The sequence below is a fragment of the Echinops telfairi genome, unplaced genomic scaffold (assembly GCF_000313985.2).
Source record: "Echinops telfairi isolate 266 unplaced genomic scaffold, ASM31398v2 ScPeMD7_7468;HRSCAF=8506_0, whole genome shotgun sequence".
Classification (NCBI taxonomy): Eukaryota; Metazoa; Chordata; class Mammalia; order Afrosoricida; family Tenrecidae; genus Echinops; species Echinops telfairi.
This window is the reverse complement of record NW_022111369.1, coordinates 14,257,744-14,267,261: the sequence shown is the minus strand read 5'-3', so window position 1 is coordinate 14,267,261 and position 9,518 is coordinate 14,257,744. Positions and strand designations below refer to the sequence as shown.

At 48.5% G+C, this 9,518-nt stretch overlaps 1 protein-coding gene across 2 annotated transcripts in view; it reads left to right on the top strand.

Annotated features, from left to right (window-relative positions):
* NFKB1 (nuclear factor kappa B subunit 1) overlaps nucleotides 1–9,518 on the top strand; it is a 149,312-nt gene that overhangs the window by 135,756 nt on the left and 4,038 nt on the right. For both annotated transcript variants that reach the window (XM_030888509.2, XM_004703444.2), the window contains exons 17-23: nucleotides 535–736; nucleotides 1,691–1,860; nucleotides 2,417–2,519; nucleotides 5,351–5,475; nucleotides 6,820–6,886; nucleotides 7,223–7,395; nucleotides 8,425–8,605. In XM_030888509.2, coding sequence (XP_030744369.1) covers nucleotides 535–736; nucleotides 1,691–1,860; nucleotides 2,417–2,519; nucleotides 5,351–5,475; nucleotides 6,820–6,886; nucleotides 7,223–7,395; nucleotides 8,425–8,605 — 1,021 coding nt within the window. The remainder of the gene's footprint in view (nucleotides 1–534; nucleotides 737–1,690; nucleotides 1,861–2,416; nucleotides 2,520–5,350; nucleotides 5,476–6,819; nucleotides 6,887–7,222; nucleotides 7,396–8,424; nucleotides 8,606–9,518) is intronic.

The window sequence follows — 9,518 nt, the reverse complement described above, 5'->3', positions numbered from 1 at the left end:
TTAAGCAAGCTTTTCTCCTGCTATGATACTAGGTAGATTTGAACAAACCAACCTTTCAATAAATGAGGGCAAGTTGTTTGCATCATCTAGGGACCTAAATTCATGAATATACCAACAATCAATTAACCAATTAATGAATATATATTGTTGAGTTAATATAACAATAATCAGTGAGCTGTAATGAAAAATAAGAAAGCTATTTAGTGCTATAGATATGAATGAGCAGTCCTAGAAATTGAATATTACAAAGGACCTTCAAAGAGTTGAGGGAAAATAACATTTTCCTTTGATTCTATTTTTTCCACCAACCTTTTAAAGACTAGCTTATTCCTAGTAGTAGTGTATGATATGAAGGAGTAAGTTAAGTTGTAAGTAAGTTGTTTTGCAAAGATCAGGAGCTCATCTGAGAGTGGGAATTGGCCCTGTCCTATGGGTCTACCAATTGCAATAACAGCCACAAGACTCTAGTCAGTTCTAAACCTTGACAGCTAACCAATATGTATCTCCTCTGTACCCTTTTCCCACTATTTGCAGACGCCCTTGCACTTAGCAGTGATCACCAAGCAAGAAGATGTGGTGGAGGACTTATTGAGGGCTGGGGCTGACCTGAGTCTTCTGGACCGCTTGGGTAACTCTGTTTTACACCTTGCTGCCAAAGAAGGGCATGATCAAATTCTCAGTATCTTACTCCAGCACCGAAAGGCTGCGCTACTGATCAACCACCCCAACGGGGAAGGTAAGGAACAATTGTGGTTTAGCTTTCACTACCAGCTTTCTAAATAACTGCTAGGTATTTGACACCCAAACAAGCCAATGCGGTCAAGTGGGTTCCCACTCCTGGTAACCCTCTATTGTATGGTTTCCAAGCTGTCGATCATTAGGGGAATTAACAGGCTCATTTGTCTCCATTCCAAAGTGCTTTCAACTTGGACTCCTTGTTGTCTCTCTGGGTATTTCTTTTGCTCCCCATAGTAAACTTCTTTATAGATGATTTGGAATAATTTCTCCTTTTTCTGTGCTCTGTGTTCTTGGTATTCTTCCATGAACGTATTAAAAAAAAGAATAAATGTTATTTTTAAAATAATGTTTATAATCCTTTAAAATCATATACAACAAATGAATAGACAAAGTCAGGCATATACGTGGAAGGGGGGTTCATGGAAAACCGGATTGGAAAGGTAACAGTTTTTCCAAGAGTTTTTTTGAGCACCCCCACTCCCCCCGCACACTTGGTCTCTGGTCTGTGAGTATATGAAACCTGGCTTCTTCAGTGACTGTTTATTTGCTGTCTGCGTCTCCTGGGGATGTGATGGCAGTCTGGGGGATCACATTTAAGTTCATCAGAATGAACTTATCAAAAACCAAACCACTGCACATGCAGCGATAGGGGCCCTGTAGAGGGTTCCTGAGACCATTCATCTCTCTGAAAGCAGACAGCCTCTTCCTCCTGCTGAGCCACTGGGCAATTCAAACTTCTGGGCATGCGATTAGCAACCCAACTTTACCATCAGGAATCCCCCCGTGACCCAAGAGTGTCTGTAAAATCACATCTTGGGGTAGAAACCCTTTCAGCACTAGAAGGGGAACCAACCGTTTCCTTCAGCTTTTTGCCATTTCCTTTGGCTTCACTGAGGACCATCTTGGGAGCAGCCTTTCCACCCCTGTGACTGACTGTGTTCTTGGGTCGTAGGTCTGAACGCCATTCACCTAGCCATGATGAGCAACAGCATGCCCTGTCTGAGGCTGCTGGTGGCTGCGGGTGCAGATGTGGACGCTCAGGAGCAGAAGTCCGGGCGCACAGCACTGCACCTGGCTGTGGAGCACGACAACATCTCCTTGGCGGGCTGCCTGCTCCTGGAGGTGAAGGACTTATCCTCCTCTGTGCATTAAATACATTCCCAAGGGCTGGCTGCGGGGAGGGGGGGCGCGGGGTGAAGCAGGAGGGAAGGAAGGTGAGTAGTAAAATGGGTGGTGCAAACAGTTCATGTGTGGATGCCAATGGAAAGGTTGGCGGTTCAAGTCCACCTAGAGGCAGGTCCCTCAGAAGAAGGCCCGATGGTCTTCTTGCTAAAACTCAGCCATTGAAGACTGGAGTCCAGCCCTGCACTCACATGTGGTCACCGTGAGTCAGAGACCCTCGGCCACACCTGGCTTCGTTTCCGAGACTGATGTCGTCAAGCGCTTTCCTCGCTCCACTCAGCTCTATCGATTTAACATCTGTGAAAGGCTTCTGAATAGGAGCTTCAGGGGTCGTCCCCCCAGCATCTCGAAATTGGGACTTCTTCCACAGCAGAGCCAGCCCCAAACATAAACAGAGCTGGGAATAGCACCCAAAAGGCCAAGCAACAGAGGGAGACAGGGACAAAAGAGCAAGAGAACTTGCCATTAACCCTTTTCTTTGTGGGTTGGACTTTAGGGTGATGCCCAGGTCGACAGTACCACCTTTGATGGAACTACACCCTTGCACATAGCGGCCGGCAGAGGGTCCACCAGGCTGGCAGCTCTTCTCAAAGCAGCAGGTAAGGCGGCCCGGCCTCCTCAGTGGGAGGTGTCACCAGGAAGGCAAGCCCCATGTAACGCAAGGAGTAGAGCTGTCACGGCCCCTGCTTTAAGATGCAGACCTGACGCTAAAAGGCAGGGGTAAAACGACCGGGCAGATCGCTTTTGCACCTCTGTGTAGGCCTCCGCATGGGGATTGTCTTCCTTTTCACCTTTGCTTCTGTCAGGGTTTCGTTGTGAGCTCAAATCCAGCAACAAGGGCTCTTCTTTAAATTGGCTTTAATTCCTCATAGAGGAGATCAGGGGCAGTACCCGTCTCACACAGAGTCAGGAAAATGCTATGTCTGAGGCTGCTGGTGGCTAAAGTCCCCAGAGGGAGGGGAAGAATGGGGGTTCTTGTTATATGAAATAAAGACTTCCTCTTACAAGGAAGGTCTCTTGGGAGTTGATGTTTACAAGAAGCAGATTTGTCATGCATTGAGTACTATTAATTATGCTCAAGGGGCCAGAATAAAAATACTTGGTGCACATTGACCTTAGCACTCAGCTGCTAACCAAAAGGTCGGGAGTTCAAACCCATCAGCCACTTGGAGGGAGAAAGATGTAGCACTCTGCTTTCACAGAGATTGAGAAGCCCTATGGGGCAGTTCTGCTCTGCCCTCGAGGGTCGGTAGAAGTCAGAGTCGGAAGAAGTCAGAAGTCACAAGCGACTGGGCAAAGAGTTTGCTTTGTTTTTGTATCGACTTTATTGTAAACGAAGCACTGCAGCCAGGACGTACACGCACCGTCTCATTGAATTCCCACCCTCTCGGAGACAAATGTTGCCGTCATCATCCAGCAGACGAGAGAGACTGGATCCGAGGCCCAGAGTTGGCGGAGTGAGTAGCAGAGCTGTGAACCAGGCCCGGCCAATCTGAAATTCCAGATGCTGTTCTCCCCACCTTGTTTCTCTTTGCTATGAAGCTTGCCGGTCGGTGTACAGAGGCATTCCACCAAACCCTCGTGCAAGCATGTGACGTACACGGAGCTTGTGCTGCTCGGCCTGGAATCTCCAATGCCTTGCATGTTGAGAGCAGTAACAACAACAAATGCCTAATGGAATCAGTATCTCAAGCCTGCTCTGACATTGGATTTAAGGGTTGTTTTTTATTTAATGTTTTGAGTGAGAAATGCTTCATAAATTCAAGAAAATAGAGGGAGTTGAAAAAAAATCAACTCATCTATAAAAAGAATCCTGGTGCATACTACAACACGAATAAATCTTGAAACCAGTATGCTAGGTGAAATAAGTCCATCACAGAAGGCCAACTAAGGCATGATCTCACGTATTCGAAATATCAAAAGGCCAGTGTAGAGGAAGCAGTGCGTTTCTGTGGATGATGAGGGGAAATCTGGCGAAGATTGTGTGTGGTGACTGCACTGCGTGATTCAGGTCATTGATAGCACTAAATGGTATACCTGAAAGATGTTGCATTGGCAGATGTTTTAAAGATCTATATGTGTGATTCATCTATGTAACTGATTCTTTTTATTGTTGTGAAACCATGTAAATGTGTGTGCATAGTTATGTGTGTGTTTGCAACAATTAAAAATAAATCGTGCCGGAAAGATGAAGGAGCTTCATCTTCAGGGACATCGCGTTTTTCTCTAGCAAATGAAATCACACCCTCCCATGCAGCGGCCTTTCCTTTCCTCCTTTATCAAACGGAGCCTTTGTTTGAACGAGAGACCCCGTTACAGCATGCACGAGTCACTCTGGGAGTCATTTGTCATAATTAAGAAATGCTGCCAGAATCCTATGAAAAATCAGCAAGAAACAGCTTCTCCACCATATGGATCAAGAAACTCACGTGGACAGCCTACTTCCATGCCCAAAGTCGTGAAGAAGTGCCTTTAGGAACAACTATAGCCCAGCTCCTCTAGGCTCCCACCCTGTGAACTGGTTGTGCCCTAGATCAGTCCCGGACTGTAAAGTGAAGCAAAGCTACCACACCAAGATCTTTGACTTTCATTAGACTTCCCACTGCTTAAGGTGACACAACTCAAATGTTCTCCCAGCAATATGCAAACAAGATCATCTTCCCCAAAGGGTGTGCTGACAATATTCTCACCCAGTAGACACCAAGCGAAACATTAAAGTGGTTCCTTAGTCTTTGAGAAGTAACTCTTGATCTAATCTTTGAGGTTCTTTAGATGTTTTCTTACTGGAGGCAAAAGAGCACACAAGATTTCCCTAGAGCCAGCAGCCCCAACTTGTCGTCACTACACACCCTAACTGAATTGTTCTGTTTGGTCGGTTGGTTGGTTTGGGTTTGTTGTTGGTTGGTGGTGTTTTGTGTTGTTTGTTTAAAGATCGAGGTTGGACCTAGGAATAAAACTGAACTTGTTGTTTCCGGACATCGGTCAGGTTTGCTCATTTTTAGTGAGTGAAAGAAGAGGCTGAGAAATGTGTGTTTGCCTTTGCACATTTCAACATTGAGGTTTTTATCCCAAGGTGGTCTGCCTAGTCCCCATAAACTGCTGTCCCTTCACCGCCCCCAGATTAAAGAGGTGTCATTCAGTTGGAGAAATCCTAGGGAGATAAATATGAAACTCCATCTTCGCTCTTCTGTTTTTGATAATGTCCTCGGATTTCTAGGCTATCCTAAAACATCCTGAGAGTCCAAGTGAATTATAATTTAAAAGAAGTTTTATGGGTTCTTCAGTAGAGACATGATTGGTAGATTAAAAATTAGCCAAGCCATTGCCTCTGATAGTTGCTGGGCTTTGCCATTGGAAGTCTGACTCCTGCAGGGGATTGAAAGGAAACAAGATCTGAGTTTACCTAATGCTTTGTACCTTGATTGGGCAGGAGCAGACCCTCTTGTGGAGAACTTTGAGCCTCTCTATGACCTGGAGGACTCGTGGGAAAGGGATGGAGAGGATGAAGGGGTCGTGCCCGGAACTACACCTTTAGATATGGCTGCCAACTGGCAGGTGAGTGCTTCCCCAGTCCATGTGGCTGCCCCTGAGGGAGCTAAGGGTTCAGCAAGATGGTCTCCCTGGGTCTTAGTTTTCCCAAAGAGCATGGCTAGTATTTTTAAGGAAGTCTTGATTGTCAAGATCCATATTTGGCTTCAAAAACCTACCCCTGAAAGATCTGGGTCAGCTGAGTTCTGGTTGCCTCATCAGATCAGAGTGCAGATTTGAGAGCGCATTAGAAGAGAGAAGACGTATGATTCACAGAAGAGTTTCCATCCTGAACTCATGCCCGAGAGGTTACCGCCTCGGTTTCTGAAGTTAGGGGAAGTGTGATGGTTTGCTCAGCACTGAGGCTGGTGATTTCTGCACGTAACACAACAATGGGAATTCCTCTGAGTATGTCAATCAACCTTAACAGAACAACTGGATTTAAAGTCCTGCTCGAAACTCCACTGACTGAGAACTAAAGATAAAGACGGTGACTAGGTCTTCCTGGCCCAAGGAGAAAAGCCAGAGGCAGCGGATGGGTAGCACGTACGTGTCCTGCAAAACAAAATCGATTTCTCAGGGGCCAGTGCTGCTCCATCCATATCCACGTATGGATTCTTCCAGGCCTTTGTTTTTGAGCCGAATGACCTGGTGGAGAGACCATGTGGTTCGCCCCTTTTTAGCACCTCATTCCGTACCCCCCACACACAGGCCTCCCCACGAAGCATAGAAAGGTAACCTTCTTCAGTGATCTTTTGCTGTCTCTACCAGGTTAGCCAACGCGAAGCTACCTCAGAAAATACAAGGAAGGCCTCCGTAGCTCAGCCTAAAATTCCTCCCCTGGACTTGAGACTTGTGTTTGTTTTTGTTTCAAGATTGTACTAGCCCCTCAGTTAAACTGTACATTGCGCTAGAAGGATCGCACCAAAGCTTGTAAGCCTGTAGCCACCTTGAGAGCAAGTTGATACTGTTCATTGTCCTAAACCTTTAGGTGGGAGGAGGGGCCAACTCAGGGAACAGATGCATAGCTTTGAGGGGGCTCAGCTCTCAGGGGAACACCCTGACCAACTACTCTTTGATCAAGTGATAACTGCTTGGTGGCCTAGGCTGCCTTTGTCCCCCAGAAGAGCCTTGGGACAGAATCTCCCACTACTCGCCTGAGGCAGTTCCTGTAAAGCAAAGCACCCCTACAGCACCCCTACAGCGTGCACGCGTAGCTGGTGATGGTAGTGACCCCTCATGTCCGCTCCTCCTGCCTTGGGGTACTAGGTCTTCTAAGAAGGACATACTGAGTGATTTATCACAAAGAAACAGCTGACCCTGGTGGTCTGAATCATGTGTAATCTTTTCCCATATTTTCCATTCCAACAGGTTTTTGACATATTAAATGGGAAACCATATGAGTCAGAGTTTACATCTGATGATTTACTGGCACAAGGTGGGTCGTGATAGAACCCTAGTTCTCTTACCAGTGTTGTCTCCGTGGGATTGACTCAGTGTCGCCCAACAACAGGGACCTGGCATGAGCCAGGGCTGACCACGAGAAGCACAGTTGCTGGTTTCCGGATCAAGAGATCCTAGTGGGACACCAACGAGAATCTCCCGTTCTCATCCGCCGAAGCTACAGGCTGCTGTTACTCAGCTGGCTTCTGCAGACATTCAAGTCATGACTTGATTGCTTCCATTTGGGAGGTGGAGGGAGAGCAGCGGAGCACTGGTCGGTCCATGCGGTGTCCCTGGGAGGGGATGACAGACGTGTCTCCTTTTCCTTCAGGAGACATGAAACAGCTGACCGAAGGTGCAAAGCTGCAGCTCTACAAGTTGCTGGAAATTCCAGATCCAGACAAAAACTGGGCCACCTTGGCACAGAAATTAGGTCTGGGGATACTTAACAATGCCTTCCGGCTGAGCCCTGCTCCTTCGAAAACTCTCATGGATAACTACGAGGTAACCCGTCCTCTTGCGTATTGGACTGTCCTGATTTGACTTTCCTCTCTGGCCATCCCTGACCAGGCCGAAGCCCCTTCCCACTCCTTTCGCTCTGAGGGAGAACCCGGTGCTTGACTAAAGCCTGGTAGGGTGAGGCAGCTAGGATGGGAAGCCACCTTCCTAAACAGGGTATTTTCATGTGCTTTGAGAACTACCCAGAGTCCCGCAGAAAATACTCCTTTGAGGGTCTGGATTGCCTCAGAACTTTGATCCCCGGGAGAAAGAGGGAAGGAAGTCAACACACTGGTCTGCTTTTCCCCAAAAAAGACATCGCGCCCGTATGTCGGGACCTGCAGTGGTTGCTCCGTGGAGTGACTTCCAGCAGTGCTCTAACCTGGAGATGCTTTCGTTCCCGAAAATAAAATGTCAGTGTTCACTATTGTCTCTCGATGGTTTTCAGAGCTTCTGCTTACCCAGGGATCCTGCCTCCACATCATTCTTAAGTCAATGGTTCTCAACCTGTGGGTCGCGACCCCTTAGGGGGTCAAACAACCTTTTCACAGGGTTGCCCAATTCATAACAGTAGCAAAATTACAGTTATGACGTAACAACGAAAATAATTTTATGGTTGGGGGGGTCACCCCAACATGAGGAAAACTGTATGAAAGGGCCGCAGCGTTAGGAAGTTTGAGAACCACTGCTGTAAGTAGAGATCTGCTGCCTCAGCAAGTTCCCTTCTCTCTTCTCTCTCTGCTCACTGAAAACAACTTCTCTGTGCGACCCTGAGTGGTCTCCGAGCCAAGCTTGATTCAAAGGCTGGGTAGTCTTCATCACTCTGCCTACTACTGGCTCTCTCGCGCTCTCTCGCTCTCTCTCTTTCTGTGTGTGTATGTGTGTGTGTGTGTGTGTGTGTGTGTGTGTGTGTGTGTGTGTAGGAGACAGCATGGGCAAGGGGAAGGGTAGGGACGCAGTGCCGGGGTCCCCTGCCAGGGGGTTGCTCCATGTCCGGGGGTCTGAGCACAGAGCACCTTGCTCTCTTCCTCACAGGTGTCGGGAGGGACGGTGCAGGAGCTGCTGGAGGCCCTCAAGCAGATGGGCTACACGGAAGCCATTGATGTCATCCAGGCGGCTTTCTACAGCTCCGGCAGGGCGACCCCCAGCTCCAGGAAGACGCCCTCGCAGACCCGCTCGCCACCTCTCTCGCCTTCCGCCACCAGGCAGCACCTAGGTAAGGGCAAAGAGCCAGCGGTGCCTCCCAAATAGACTGTCCTCTGTGTCCGTCTAGCCCGGGGGCTCCTGGGCTCCACCTTCTGCCTGCCCCGACACTGCTATTGGGGCGAACAATGGCATAGACACCACATTTCCTTAGATTCGTGATGTATCATAAAAACAAACAAAACCCCGATGCGGTGGTTAAGGTAAATCTTATTTCCCGAATTCTCTTCAGTTGCAAGAGATAACAGAGAGGAAACACTCTCCCCGGTTTGTGGAAGCAGGACGAACGCCCGGGGATTGGGGGTTGATCCTGTGCTTTTTGCCTGTCCCTTCAGACCCACAGCCTCCTCCCTACAGCGCCTTCTCCTGGCTCCTCCCATTGACCTTGGCGTCTACCATTAGCTGTCTGGCTCCCCTCCCACCTGGAAAGCATGCACCCAAGTGGAAGGGACTCTTAGCGCCGCGCAGTAAGCCTCAACACCGGGCCTTCAAAAAGGCGTTAAAAGATAGAGCTTTCCCATGACCTTTTGGAAGCTGCTTCTGTGTTCACAGAAGCCTGCCCTCACACTCTCTACTCCGCAGTGTCCTTCTCTATCGAGGACTGCGAGAGCAGCATCCGCTGGACATGGTGGCTGTAACCAACAGACGTTGCTTTTCTCCCAGTTCAGGTGGCAGGAAATGGAATTCCGGGCGCCAGGTGTAGACAGGGCAGGCTTTCTGTCTGGGTGGGCACCGGAGGAAGGCCCTGGTCTCACCAGCTCTACTCCCTGGGTCCCTCGGAGATCTCCAGGTCTCTTGGCATCTGTCTTACTGGGTCTCAGCTTGGCTCACTTGTTTAGTTTCCTTCAGACCTCAAAAGAAATGGACTCAAGATACACTCTACACTAACGCTGCCTCACTCACTTCCCAAAGACAGCCCACTCCCA